The sequence below is a fragment of the Electrophorus electricus genome, chromosome 4 (genome assembly GCF_013358815.1).
Source record: "Electrophorus electricus isolate fEleEle1 chromosome 4, fEleEle1.pri, whole genome shotgun sequence".
Taxonomy (NCBI): Eukaryota; Metazoa; Chordata; class Actinopteri; order Gymnotiformes; family Gymnotidae; genus Electrophorus; species Electrophorus electricus.
In genome coordinates, this window is record NC_049538.1 from 20,889,351 (window position 1) to 20,905,179 (window position 15,829).

The 15,829-nt window shown below is 40.6% G+C and overlaps 1 protein-coding gene across 1 annotated transcript in view; it reads left to right on the forward strand.

The window, feature by feature from the left end:
• The window catches only part of hcn4 (hyperpolarization activated cyclic nucleotide-gated potassium channel 4), a 67,981-nt gene extending 61,715 nt beyond the window's left edge, over positions 1-6,266 (forward strand). Inside the window, exon 8 of the mRNA XM_027008013.2 lies at positions 144-6,266. Coding sequence (XP_026863814.2) covers positions 144-1,840 — 1,697 coding nt within the window. The 3' untranslated portion in view covers positions 1,841-6,266. The remainder of the gene's footprint in view (positions 1-143) is intronic.
• The last annotated feature ends 9,563 nt before the right edge of the window (positions 6,267-15,829 follow it).

The following is a 15,829-nucleotide window of genomic DNA, read 5'->3' on the forward strand; positions in this document are numbered from 1 at the left end:
TGTTAGGTAAATGATGCATGAACATTTATAAAATAGGTTTGGTGTAGACCAAGCAACGCTAATCACATCTTTCATCGGGATCATTCATGATTGGTGTGCAGTTGTGTGGTGTAGAGCTTAACTTTTTATTTCCTTTCCAATAGGAAAGAAGAACTCTATCTTGCAACACAAGGTCCAACATGACTTAAACTCTGGTGTCCTGAACTACCAGGAAAATGAGATCATCCAGCAAATTGTCCAGCATGACCGAGACATGGCACATTGTGCCCACCTGATGCAAAACCAACATCCACCTGCTCCACCATCACCTACACCTGTGATCTGGGCTCCGCTCATCCAAGCACCCCTACAAGCTGCTGCAGCTACAACATCGGTTGCCATTGCCCTGACCCACCATCCTCATCTGCCTGCTACACTCTTCCGCCCTCCATCCTCTGTTCTAGGTTCAGTGAAAGAGCCTCCTAACTGCCATAAGAGATTCCAGGTTATACCCACATCAACAGATCCTGGTTCAGCTGGAGACTCCACTTCAAGCACTCCTGCTAAGCCTCAAACTGGAGTAGATACTCCTCTCCTTGCATCGTTCCGTGCCCTCCACTCAACAGGACCATATGGGTCAGGCAGCACTGGCCAGCAAGTCTGCAGCAGCAGTGGTTCTCAGCCTGGACCCAGTGGGGCTTCAGTGTTCTCCACTGGCAGCTTCCGCATGTCTGGATCACCTACTACTAGTACAGCACAACTTCATCCTCCACCCAAACACAAGTCGCCCTGCCCCCCGAGTACCCCACCTCTATCTGGCTGCCTCCTCCAGCAAGGCAATACAGGTGCAGTGGCAGCCAGCTCAGGTGCTGGATCTTTATCTGGAGCAGTAGGTGGGGCAGTAAGTGTACCAGTAGGTGGGTCTGTGGGTGGAACCATGGGAGTTGGTTCAATTGGAGTTGCTTCAAATGGGTCTCCTGGGGGCGCATTGGTTGGTGCAACATTTGGGATCTTAACCACAACATCTTCGAATAATAGCTCTCTTTCCACTGGGTCATTCAGCCAAGCTTCGAATCAGCTTGTCCATAGCCAGCAGACACTAAAGGCCACCCAGATTGGTTCACTGCAGCAGTTTTCAGGTGGGGGTGGTAGGACTTCTAGTGTGCTAAACCTCTTCCATACACCCCCACCTGGATCTCCATCCTCCAGCCATACTCATATTGCCCAGGCACCTGAAGGCTCTCCTTCATCAAACACACAGTCCTCCTTGTCCAGCCTACGGTCCAGCTTCCTCCCCCAGCTGCCTTTAGAAAGGTCAGCATTGGCTTCCTTAGCTCAGTACAGCTCAGCTAATGCATCTCCCTGCTATACTCCACTTGTGCCCAGCCCTACAGTCCAAAGTCCTATAATTGGAAAGACTTTTCACTACAGTGACCCCTCTAGTGCTGCAGGCTCACACAGCTCTTTGCTCATGCCCCAGTCCTCTTGCCCTGGTCAGCTACCAGGTCATCATGCCTCGGGGACCGAATCTCCGCTAGGCCGCTTCTTGGAGGATATGACACTATTATCCAGCTCTCACCCCTCACTAAGTAGAGAGGTAGCAGAGGCTTTGGGCCATTCCTCCCCAAGATCCTCCATGGAACCTGGCTACTGCCTGTCCCCCTACTCTTCCCCGACCCTAACACCTAAGCCCTGTAGCTCCGTATCAGGGCACATTGCCCCTACTGTACAGACTTCTCCTGGGTCACGGCATCATACTCATGCCACAGGGACATCACCCTCACTTCCACTCCGGAGGTTTGCCGAGGCCCGTCCATCTGAACCTGAACCAATTTGTTCTAAACTACCCTCCAATTTGTGAGGCTAGATCACACCCTCCTGCTCACCCTGGACTGAATAATAATAATTCTTCTGTGTGACACTTTGCTTTCTTTATCTATATATCTAGACAACACTGTGTTTTAATCTTAATTATTTTAGATATCTAAATATTACTGTGATTTCCAAAAGAGTAAGGCTTAAAATTGGGTAAATTAGAGCTCTATATTACCCTTCTTTTGTTTTGCTTTGTCATTCTCTTTTTTACACATTAATATATATGTGGAAATATATATTTAAAGATATGTTAACCAATAGGAGGGTGTGAAATGCTACATATTTAAACTTTTGAGGAGGTCCATTTTATAACTGTGCCAAAATTATTTGGTTAGTATGTTTGAAATGGACATCACAGAAGGACTGTTTTTTGTTTTGCAGGAATCTATGCACTGAAACCTGCATGTAAAAACTGACTTTTCTGTGTTCAAATTGACCTTTTTAGTCAAAAAAGATCATATGCTTCTGAAGAGCCAATCTCTTTTATCTCTACGCCCTATCTAGGATCACATATTGCTGATCCTTAAATGTATCTATTGAATTGTATGTATTTATTCACTGTATAAACTTTGCAAAACTTGGAGAAGAGAATTTAGGCAGAACCAAAAAGATTTTTTGCTTAAGTAACTAGTGATTTTCCATTGGTGATTTCCTTTTCAACCACAGTATTGCAGTAATATTGGAGTGGGTTTCACTTAATCTTCACTGGGGAGAATAGAGTAAAAAGTTATAGAAACAGGGAGTTTTCAACAGTGTCCTAACAAATTCACTTTTGTCTTCCAGGTTCATATGGTAGGTGTTGAATATGAATGGCATTAGTATGATATATGACATGAAAGTGTGTGTGTGTGTGTGTGTGTGTGTGTATCACTGTTTTCTGAAATGGCTTAATGCAATCAACAATCTTTTTTGACTGACCAAGATTAGTTTTGCCTTTTTACAAGAAACAAGAACTGCCCTTAAAACCTGTGTTTCTAAAATGTTCACTCCTCATAAAGATCACCAGAGCCAGCATCAAGCTAACCATACATGATATTAATGGATGTAGCATAATTTCTTCAATAGCTTTTGGTCAAAAACTAGTGATTTATTTCTTATTAATTTATAAAAATCGCTTTGTATTTATTTGAGATTTATCATCCCTAGCTGTTAGCAGATTAATATAAGATGGAGTTGAGTAAGAGGAATGTATTGTGTGAATAAACACTGCTTGGGCATTATCAGGAACATGCAACATCTCATGCCTGATCCTGAAAAGGCCTGCTCAGTAGAAAATGAAGTGGAATCACCACGTCTCGTGAGAATTGTATTAGATGACATGGAAGCTTCCCTAGCTCTTGTCTATATCACTCCCTCCCTTCATCACTCAAAACCATACACATGCATTACACTTTTTCTGATTCAGCTGACTATTAGAGACATGCACCTCAGCTACAATGTTGATACTTAAATAGACAGCCTCACACCTCCTCCTGACCCCCCAACCTTAGCCTACTTTTACGGGCTAATGCACAGTGCCCGTGGAATTCTGGTCCCCATAGCAACTCAGAAATACAAAACAAAATAAGGTTAAAACTGTATTTAGCAGCAGTTATATGTAGAGTGCTTGACAGACGTTTTACAACTGCATTTTACTGGTATCAGTATGTTTTTTGTTTGTTTTCTAAAATAAAGTCTGTCAAGTGTGTGGTTGCTTACAGAATAACAGAATTTGCAGGGTAAGACCTTGTTTTTCACAAAAGCTAGATTGCCTTTGTTCTGCAATATATTCAGCTTTATTATGACAAAAAAACAATAAATGACCGTAAAAACATTTTGCTTGTCAAAGTAAAAAGATGGCTGAAACAAACAACAAAAAACTTCCACACCAGAGAAAAGCTGAAGTCAAGTTCACAAGTTACAAAAATCTTTAAACTTTTGAGTAGTGAGGGTGCAGGCAGAAGGGAAGTGCAAATGCAGTGAGACACTGATGTATTGAGGGGGTGATGTGGAGGTGCAGAAAGCCCAGGCCTGCCATGTAGAACAGGACCCCTGAGGGCCACTCAGCACGATCAGGCTGTACCAGGGTGGCCTTCGGAGAGGCAGCTCCACTGCAAGTTGTGATTGTTCCAGGGCACTTGTGGAAATTTCATGAGAAGGCCAAGTGTTGATTGTGTTATTGGACACAGCTTTGGGAGGTTTTGAGAGCTAGTTAAAGAGTTTTCTCTATCGCCTCAAAAAAAAAAAAAGTTTAACCTCAGGGGTCGATGGCAGTGGAGGGCTCCAATCTGGAAAGGGTGCAGAGAAAGACAGAGAAAAACATACAGTGAGGGAGAGTGATTGATTAGAGGGTAGTCTGACCTGACCAAGGAACCTGGTCATTAGCAGAGATAAGGACCACAATGCATCAATAAATTCATCCTGCAGCTGTCAGTCAACCACACCTGTCACTCTGGCTGTGACTCTTGTCTGGTCTCATACCTCTAATAGACTTCAAAACCCACATACCCAATGTGGTACACTGTGGAACCCACAGACTGTCAAATATTACAGTCAAACCTAAACCATAAGCATAATCCTGTACGGCCCTTTTGATGGTAGAATTTACTTTTAAAAAAATCTAACCCTGAACTTTAACCTATAGGCTATGTCCTCGCAATGTGAACCATGATACTTTAATCCATTTGCTGACAACTCAGACAAAGGAGCAAAATTTGCCACCGTTGCCTTTCACCTGTGGAAGTCGCAAACAAACAGTCCACTGGATTCCATGAGGAGCCAAACCTGGAGAGGGTCCATGTGGCAGAGGCCTGCATTTTTTCCGACTCACAGTGGTGTTCAGAATGTAGCGCGACACGGTCCTTGGTCGCTCCCAGTCTCAACCATACTCTGATACATGCCATGAGGGAGCGCTCTGGAAGCAGCACAGCAGGCAGTAATGAAATCACTGGCTGTGATTGAGGATTAGATTTCACCCCAGTAGGCCTGAACCTCAGAGATGAGGGGCCGTGAGAGACGCAGAGGTGCACTACGACTGGCACCAACTCGCTTGTGTGCCAGGATTCATTCGGGGACCTGTGACTAATGGAAACCTGGCAGCAAGCGTATGTGTAGCATCCATTGACCGTAGGATAACGGATGCGTTCGTCCCTGGATCCATTGTAACTCAAATGCTGGTCCCTTTGTGAGGTCATGAGCTTGTGTGATGCGCAGACTCATTATTTCTGACTCCACTGTTCTCTTTCTCCATTAGTGGTATTGTGACTCCAAGCATAACTCAAGTTTTCTTTGGAGTAGCTGTGACCAAGACAGAAGTTTTATCAAGTCAAGGGATCTTAGGGGTTTTTGTCTGGAGTATTACAGACAATAGTGCCAACCTGACATCAGGATCAGGAGCTATTGTACACTGTTGTTGAGGAAAGAGAACATACACACTGTGGCATGTTATGGGCTATACCAGGAGTGCCTGATTCCCAACCTGGAGATCTATCACCCTACAGACTTTAGTTCCAACCAAAATCTAGCACACTTGATCCAGCTAACCCAGCCCTTCAGTAGCTCATGAATATTAGAGCCTGGCATGTTGGAACGAAACTCTGCAATGTGGTAGATCTCCATGTGGATGATTACATGGAGTGGGGCACCCCTGGGCATCATAGTATGCAAATAACTGAAATCCTTGTTTTGTTTTGGCCCTGTGATAATTGGGAACATGTGACTGTAACAGCAACTTTTCCCAGACGCTGGTATGAATTTCATGTCCTAGTAAGGCTCTACGCACTACACTAACTGCCTTTGAATAAGCTCCCACAGAGCTAAACATATCCCCACAGGGTTGGATAGGATTTCATTTACCTCTGTAAATTTAGATAACTGATTTAGCACTGATAATCTGACTGTATATACCTCCTGATAGACATACAGATTAAAAGATTATGTAGTTTTGATTATAATCCATACATAGGCTGGTTGAAAGGGTTCTGGTGTGTATCTGTAAGAATAACCCTGAGAAAGGAGTGTGAATTTACAATGACTCCCTAGAATCTCTTCCTGGCTTTGGGTGGTTTTGACAGGGAGCAAATGAGGGCTTACACACTGCTTTTCTTAGCTTCATTTTTTAAATGTATGTCATTTACAAACATAATGCTGAATTTCAATGTATATTTATGTAAACAGATTTCTATACAGTATATACATATATATTTCAATAGGACATTTATTTTTCTGCATTCGTTTTACAGTATATTATTACAATGTTCATGACGCTGCATTTCATTGTTCACAGTATTGTCATTGCTGAGTATTTGCTGAAAAGGGCATACTGTTAGCATTGTAAAATATTTTTAATGAGGGAATATTTGCTATCTCACCATGCTTTAGACATGCAATTTATCACTTTGTGTAAGAGTGCTTTTTTTTTTCAAGAATTACACTGACTAAATTGCAGCTCTGTCAACCCCCCCCCCCCCCTCAAAAAAAAAAAAGTTTTGTGAGCAAGATGATTCTTCTGATGTTCAATTAGAAATCGATTACTTTGAGGTTTTTGTTTGTTTGTTTGTTTTATTTCAAATGATAACCATGGGCAATAGCAATAAGTATGCTGTGCAGGGGTGGTGAAGCTCAGATGATTCGGTGGGGATTGTAAAATGTCCATAACCATCCACTGTGGAGCTAAACTGCTCTCTGTGGTTGGCTTTGCAGATTGAGGCTTTTGCAGAGAGGAACCAAACAGGACTGATGATAAGCACACAAACTGGATATTATTAAAAGGTATCAGTTAAAACAATTACTTTAGTTTGGTTTCTTCCTTTTTCACTGATGTTGTGGTTATTTAATAGCTAAACTAACCACTCCAATAAAAGCAGCTGCATGTGAATAAATTCGAGTGCAAAAAACACATGTCCAGCACCCACACAGTGTATCAGGTCATCAGATCTTATCTGCAGAGGAGATGGTTGTGGGTTTTCATGCCATCCTAACAGAAGCATGTCTGGCATCACTTGTTTTAATTAGTTGCTCTCAGTCTTTAAACAGTTGTCCAGAGTGTGATCTTTCAGCCATGCTGGCTCTGTAGAGATCAGACTGTACATGCCACACTGTACATCCCTATATTGTAATAGTAACACACCCTGTCACGTCCTGTGCTAGGATTCCATTTACTAACCCCTGCTCTCTCTATCTCCCTTTCTTTCCCTTCCTCTCTCTTTTTCTGTCCTCACAAACACATGCACACACGTGCGCTTCCTTTTGCGACTGTGAGGAGACACATGAGATTGTGCGGCTTAGAGCATGGCCCTGGCAGGCACAGGGAAAGCTGAAGGGTCTAACTCTGCCCCGAGAGCACTCTGCCATCTGCCTCATTAGAATTCCCCCTTCAGCTAACCTTCCCTCCCTGTCGCAACAGCTCATTCAAAGTGAAAAGCCTTTGTTTTGGAATGTCTGTTGTAATTACCGAGGATTCTCTTCTTGTGACGACGGGCAAGCTAAAGGGAGGCTGTGGGTGTGTGGGTATTTGCATGCACGTGTGCAGGCGCGTGTGTGAGAGAGAGACTTGTCTGTTTTAAGATGCTGTTTCATCTCAGTGGAAGCCTTAACAGTGGGCTGCACTCTTGCAACACGGTCAAAGATACAAACAACCACCAGCCTCCAGACCAGAGTCAAAAATAGTCCAAAAGCTTGAATGACTGAGCCTTGTCCGATAGATAGATAGCTTTTTCTCTGTTGGCTTGGAGATGACAGGGATTGATTGAAATGAGGAGACAGCACTGGAAAAATCAGAACTGTAGGTAATATTTCCAGAATCTGTAGGTCATATTTCCAGCTGCACTGCTATTAATGACTAATTTGTATATGATACTCTGTGTGCTCTCCAAATCAAATTGCCAGGTATTACACAAAGAAATGTTAGAAGAGCTAATATTACATCTGCTACTTATTCCAAAACTCCAAAACTATAATAATAAAATAATGATAACAGAAGAAATTATCCTGGTTTCTATAAAACTATGAAAAGCAAGCATTTAGGGGCAATCTGGAGATTCTTATTTAATTGCTAGAATCCTAAATGATTCCTGTTTAGATTTCTATAAGGAGGAAGGGTAGCTTGTGTGGCCTCTGTTATAGGCTTCATTACAGTAGGAAAGAATACCCACTCTGATGCAAAGTAGCAGTGTGAAAGGAACACCCTAGATACTTTCTAATAATCCAACATCACAGAACACCGACCCACCATAAGGACTTTGGTTGGGGTTTGTGTGGGGTTGTTGTGGCATTTGTGTGGGGTTGGTGTGGGGTTAGTGAGCCATATGTGTGCAGGGTTAGCCCAGTGCTGCTGGCATTTTTGGAGCTGCAGAGATAATCTGCTGTGGGCTTGTTTGGGTCAAATGATCCAGTAATTAATCTCCCCTTACTGCCATGGGAACCATAGGCAAGGGTTTTGCTATCATACCCCAGTTCACTGCTCCCCTTCTTCCTTCCTCTTCCTGTTTTCCAAAGTCCTTGTCCTCCATTTGCCCTCCTGCATCATGTCTTTTTATACAAATAAAAATGTTTTTCTTGTGGTGTCTTGGGGTACACAGGATTAGGGTGAAATCTGGGTATATAAAGAGATTAATCTCAAGTATAAATGACTAAGGAAGAAAAGTAACATAACATATGGTAGTATATATCATGTAGCCTACCTGGTAGAGCATGGTATTTTTAACATCAAGTTCATGGGTTTGATTCACATGGAGCACACACACACTATTATACTATTAAATTTGTAAATCACTGGATAAGAGTGTCTGACAAATGCCCTGTAAATATTGATCATGTGATCATGCAATGACTTAGCACCCTAGATTGGCTACTAGATCCTGTATTTGATTGTAAAATCAATACTCATCACTTTGATACCAAAAATAAAAAAAATGACCTGAGCCTTTGGAGAACTATGTCAAACGTGTCATGTACCCTCCTTTGCTCGCTCTCTCTCTCTCTCTCTCTCTCTCTCTCTCTCTCTCTCTCTCTCTCTCTCTCTCTCTCTCTCTCTCTCCTTCTCTGGCAAGCACTGCAGTAGTGCACTCTGACATTCAGTAACTACTGTGCATCCGCATTATAGCTTTCAGCTCACCATGAAATCCCGTCACCAAAGCCTGCTAACATCTGCCACTCACAAACACTGTCTGCATGCCAGAAGTGCTCTATAACACGAAATTGTGTTGCTGAATTATTACCAGCTCTGACTGAACTCCCAGGATGGTGCTTATATATGGAGAAATGACAGTGGAAACAGGTTGAAGCAGGTCTGCTCCTCTAGTACTGTGGATTGTAAGAGGACAAAGGGATTTCTGCTACTACTGAAAATTGCTCAGTGTGTGCATTGTCCTGAAAGTCCTGACTAAACATTCCCTTTTTTCATTTGATTTCTTAAAAGTCTATGTAGAGTTCAGGAACAGCAATAAATTTTCATTTGGAAGTTTTTATGGCTACATGTAAGTGCAGCAAAACTACTTTGAAAATGATATGGAATAATTTAAAATTTCATAACAACATCTAACATTAAATCAAAATAACGTTTGTTCCACTTCTGAGACGACCATTATCAATCAGGCAGCATCAAATAACTTATTCATATTACTATATAATTGAATATGCTATATTTAAAAAGAGGTTATTTATTTATATATAGGATTTTGGAGTTCTTATGGTCCTTGGATCAGGTCAGTGTTCTGTCTCTTTCTTTCTATTTTTCCATATGTAAACAAGAAATCAGGTCATAGAGTTCGGACTACGCAAAACCCCTGACACGTAGCAAGAATGCTGAGCTGGGACCAAAGGCAGCCTCAGGCTTCGCAAATTTCTAGAAAACGAGAGGTAGGACTTTATCCAGTTAAGCATGAGAGAAGGAGGGAGAGAGAGAAATTGCGCATATACTTGTGTGTGTGTGTGTGTGTTGACAGAGAGAAAAGGGACAAAATGCACCTATTTCCAGATACTACTGTACAGAGCATTACTGGGAAGTGGAGAGGGGCATTTCTATGAACCCTTTGAGACATGTAAAAGCAATGAGGGTTGCCAAAGCCGCAAGGAAAAAACACCTTGCAAATGATCAATCTCAGTCTGACTCATCCATACTCCTGTCCATCCTTAGAGCATGTGTGTTTGTGTGTGTGGCAGAGAGAGAGAGAGTACAGCTGTTTTATTTTTGACAGAACCTGAATACAGCACATGCATAAGAGAAATCAACTACCAGAGCCAGAGAAACATTTTGGCTTACTGACTAAATATGCACAGATAAAACTTTCTCTCAGATATTATAATGGCTCTCTTTGTGATATTAGTGTTGTGTAATGACTTTATGTTCTTTTTTCAATATTAAAAAACTTTGAATTTGAATAACAAAATCCAGTTTGTTGCAGATTGGATTTATTGCAGTAGTCTGCTACAGTGCACTGATATTTAGAGTCATAGCCATGCCGCTTCAGAAACCATGTCCATTATGTCCCAGTTATGCTTTTGTGTGTGTGTGTTTGTTTTTGTGTTTTTTTTTGTTTTTTGGGGGGGGGGAGGGGGGGTGTACATGCACACACATGTATATGTAATGGCTTTTCCATCAAACTTACACACAAATTGATTGAAGCCATCCTGAAAAAGTATATTTATGTATTAGTCATAAAAATGATTCATCCCCAAACCCACCACCCCCTCAAAAAACAAACAAAACAAACAAACACAAAAAACCTGTGCATTAGAGACTCATGTTCCTTTAATCTTCTTGGGTCAAATTCATCCAATTTATTCTGAGCCTCTTAGTCCATATGCAAACATACTTTCATAGTATAGGGTGTGGAAAGGGAACTACATCAGTAATCTTTTCTAATTAATCTTCTATGCTGAAACCACTGACACTCCCAAAGAGTTTCAAACTGTGCACATATTAATGGTGATTTAGAAAATGTTCACCAAATTAGCTGATTTACAGCACTCAGGGACAGTCTTGTCAAACTCACTCCACTTTCTGTTTAAGAGTTGCTACTACACAAGTATTTAACTGATTCAACGGCTCAGCCAAGACACTCACGCTTTGTCTGGCAAGTACTGGCTCATCTGTTGTCCCATCCTGATTACTTTGAAATGGTGATTTAATGATATTGAATTTGAATTTTCATTTGTGTTAATCATTGCAGATTATACTGGGTATGTTTAGTTAACTCTTCAATGGATTTATGTTGTGGGGTATTATGTTGTAGAATAAATGACTCAATTCATTGTTTTAGTTTATTTAATTAGATTTTTCACAGTTAAACCATCCTTTTGGCCTTTCTAGTCATGAATATCATCACACAGTAAATGAACATTTCCTGTTGTTATCTTCCTGCTGTACCTCATCCTCCCTAGTGAAAATGTTCTTTGAATCCTGAAATTCTACAAATGAAATACAAGGTAACTATGGGCAAGCATACATTTGATAATAATGTGTTGTCACTTCATCACAAAGTGGAGTAATTTAAGATCTGAGGTCAAAACTTTGCTTAAAATCACAAGCAAAATGTGCATGGCACCATGTCAACCATTTGAATGTGTTGTTGCTCTGCTGGACAGCTTCAACTCAAAAACCTTTAGTTTTATGGATGAGATTGCACCAGTTAAAGTTAAAACCATTTCATTCCAATGGAAACCATTATGGAGAAATGCTACTGCAGTTCAAATCCAAAAGCGAGAATGCAGGCAGGCTAAACACGGGTGGTGCAAAACAAAACTTAGGACTGACAAAATAATCTTCAACAATAAACTGCATCATTACAACATATTTAGGACATTTAGGTTACATTTTTATCCAAAGTGACTTACAATTATGACTGAATGCAACTTGAGCAACTGAGGGCCTTTCTCAAGGCAAAAAATCCACAATATCAGACTGGCCCTTAGTGTGTCTATATCCACCGATGAGTCTGTGTCTTCTCAATCACCATGCAAAGATATGGTTAAAATGCCCCAGTTTAGTTCTATTAACAATAAGATTCTAATAGATACAGGGAGTTACCTCAAATCAAGACTTCACACCTTACCAACCAGCTTTTTAATGAATATTGCAACACATTTCTTTTCCTAACCCACTAAAAATTGCAGTGGTGAAGCCTCTCTTAAAAAAAGAAAAAAATTATTATCAGTTGTGTTAAATAATTGCAGACCCATTTCAAATTTATCGTTCATTGGGAAAGCCTACTGGCTTTCTATTCTAAAATAGTTGTCTAGTCAAATTTCAGTCAGTATTTACTCCTACTCACAGTACTGAGACTGCTCTAATTAAAGTAATTAATGATAATCATTTGAATAAAACTCTCTACTAGCTCTACTAGTGCTCAAACTCAGCACTCTACTAGTGCTCAAACTCAAACTTATCTTTAATACCATTAACCATAAGATTCTTATCTTAAGAGTCTAAACTACTTTTTTTTCAACAAAAAACAATGTTTCTGAAAATGTGCTGGTGACCTGTGGTGTCCCCCAGGGTTCATTTCTTGGGCCACTCTCATTTTAACATATACATGCTTCCTTTTTGGCTGAATCTTAAGATTTTGGGCTGTTTTACCATGGCTAATGCTAACGGCGTTCAGATTTACTTGATGCTCTCTCCAAACAACTGTACTCCCTATTACTTTGTAACTGCTTTGAGCACATTAATAACGGGCTGAGCCAAAACATTCTGCAGTTGAATAAAGATAAAACTGAGATTATGATATTTGGGAACAGAAACGATAGGCACAGACTAGCTGGCTAATTGGAATCAAAAGCCTTCAAATCTAAAGAGCTATCTTGTAACTTTGCCATACTTATAGCCTCTGATCTATTATCATATGAAATCAGTTACTAAATTGGAATTTTATCACCTTAAGTACATCAAAAAGATCAGAGATTCTCTGACTTAGAGAAACCCACCCATTCTTTTATTTCTGGCAGTGTTGATTACTGTAATTGTCTCCTAATGGGACTCCCAAAAAGCAATCAAAAAGCTTCAGTTAATTCAAAATGCAGCTGCCAGAGTTTTTACAAGGAGCAAAAGGGTACACATGTCCCATTCTTAAATCCTTACACTGACTACCAGCATATTAGAAAATTGAGTTTAAGGTGTTATTATTGCTTCATAAAATAGTGTAGGATCAGTATACCTATCCGCTGCCACATTGAGCTGAGCAGAACTCTCAGATCATTAGGGAGTAGTTAGTCCTGCCCAAGGTATAGACTGAGCATGAAAAGGCAGTGTTTAGCTATTATGCTGTTTTTAAGAGGAACCAGTTGTTAGAAGATATTAGAAGAGTGTAGACACTAGACTCTAGATTCTTATTTGACCAGGCTTTCGGGTCACTTTGAACGCTGCTCCCTTAGATCCTGTAGCACTGCGCTTTGAACTTTTAATTTGCATCACTAAATTACTCTTTGTTATTTCTCTTACTTCTTAATATATTCTTTATTTTCATCTCAACACTTTTCATGTTTAATTTGACCTGTTTTAGCACTTCATTTTTAAGATTTCATTTAGGTACTAGTTTATTTAGATCTCTATTTGAATTTTGTTTTGTTTATTTTTTTTAAATTATCTTTTCAATTTAAATCAATAGTTTAAATTATCTATGTTACAACTCTTTTATGTGAAGCACATTGAATTGTCACTGTGTATGATCAGTGCTATATAAACTTGCTTTTTCTAAAATCCTAACATATGCTCATTCACAAGAAAAAGCAGAGAGAGAAAAAGGTGTGTGTGTGTGAGAGAGAGAGACAGAGAGAGAGAGAGAGAGAGAGAGAGAGAGAGAGTGTGTGTGTGTGTGTGTGTGTGTGTGTGTGTGTGTGTGTGTGTGTGTGTGTGTGTGTGTATTGAATTGATAAATGTATGGTTACAGATGTGAAACTCAAAAGATTGCTTTATTTGGATCCTTCTGGGCAGTGGCTGCCGATACAGTGGCTGCCGATACTTAAAAATAGCTTCCAAACCATAGAGAGAATACAGGGAAGCGAAAGGCCTTTAACTATCGAACAAGCTTCAGAGGAGAGGAAAGGAAAGGAGGGGAAGAATACAACAAGAAATGAAGGAGAGAGGGTCAGGGAAGGAAAGTGTAGAGACCAAAAAGTCAGTTTTTCTAGTGTGACACTGAAACTGAGAGAGAAACATATAAGGTTAGAAATGGACCTAGTCCAAAATCAAAACAATCCCAAATTCCCTTAACTGTTATCTTGTGGACTTATGCCACAGGAACCATTTTTCTGTTTTATTTCACACTTAATGTGTCAGTGTAATGTTTACAGTGAGGTAAACCACTGTGCTGTGGTCCCTTACAGTAAATGACCCGCATTTAGCAGAGTTTGAGTGGAGCAAGTGTTTGTTTCATAATACATAATGGCTCAACATTAGAGAGAGAGAATGTGTATGAGAGATTTTTAATACTGCTCTGACCATTGGGATTACATGCTGACTTTCTCTGTTTGGCTGTGTAGGGTGCGGTCTCTGTTGAACTGAGCAGTTTTGCTTTGATGTGGAATGAACTGGTTTAACATTTTCTTATGATGAGAAGCAGACAGAGGCAGAAGTGAAAGACTGAAATCTGAAATATTTATATCTCAGCCTTCATTAAACATGTACACAATATGATGCTCCAATAGATGAGAGAACAGACTGATACACACATAGCTAATTTGAGAATGAGATTTGAGAAGTGGATTTATATCATAAATGAACCCCTCGTTCAGTAAATTTCACTGACTAGCTTTTAGTATAGCATTTATACTTTGCCATACTCTCTCTCTCATTCTCTCCCTCTCTCTCTGTTTCTCTCTCTCTCTCCTTCTCTTACTGCCTACACCATTTGGGTATCATTGCTACTGCTTTGTCAGACAGTGTGACTAACTATCTGTGTCCAATCAAGATGTGGAAACGACCGACACTGAATTACCCAGACATCACAGCAAGAGAGTTGTTCAACAGTTTAAATATCTTCTTGAAAAAATACAGCTCAAGCAACTGCAACATGCACACACACACACACACACACACACACACACACACACACACACACACACACACACACACACACACACACACACAAATCCCTATGCTATCCTGCTAGCACAGGAGAGAATTAGTTTTCCCCCATGTGTACATTTTTCTCCTTCTGTGAATGATTCAAAGCCCTGCTTTGTTCAATGAGCTCCTGCCATCTGGAGGCTCCCTTGATTCTTTCGTTCATCTCAGTTTCCAGTGAGCTTCACTGCCACCATCACATTTCCTGATGTTGCCCACACCCCTAAAACCAGTGGGCCTTCAGTGACAGTGACCGCAAACAAACACATAGAGATTTGCCAACATCACACACACCCAAATATAAGAGAATCTTTATAATCCTAAATATGGCACCTAGTCTTTCTTCCTTCTTGAGACAACCATGGCTTAGCTGCTCCTAAGGTCTGAAGCATGTACACACACACACACACACACACACACACACACACACACATGGAGCATGCTGTGCCGGTGGCATGTTTTGCCAAAGGAAGTAAGATAAAATATCACAGGCCATATCGCACACTCGCTGCAGGTGTTTGCAGAAGTGAAATGACTTCCACACTGCCCTGCATTCCTTATTCCTTACAACCATGTTAGGGCATCCACTGAACTAGGAACTGTTATAGATGCGATAAATGGTTCACAGAGCTATAAGAATAAAATGACTGGTCAAAGACCTGAGAGGGAAAGCGTGCTCTTTAGATTTAAGGAGGTTTAGAAAATGTCCTTTTCTACTTCATAAACTTATTGTGCGAGGTAGTGCCTCATAAAGATTCAAACTGTGCAGCTCTTCAGACAGACAGAGTCTAACTGCTGTCAGACGCTTTGGATGTTTCACCTCTCTCCCTCTCTCTGTCTGTTTCTCCCTCTCTCCGTCTCTCTGTCTGTTTCTCCCTCTCTGCCTCTCTCTGTCTGTTTCTCTCAGGCATAGATACACTCTCTTTTACTCTCTTA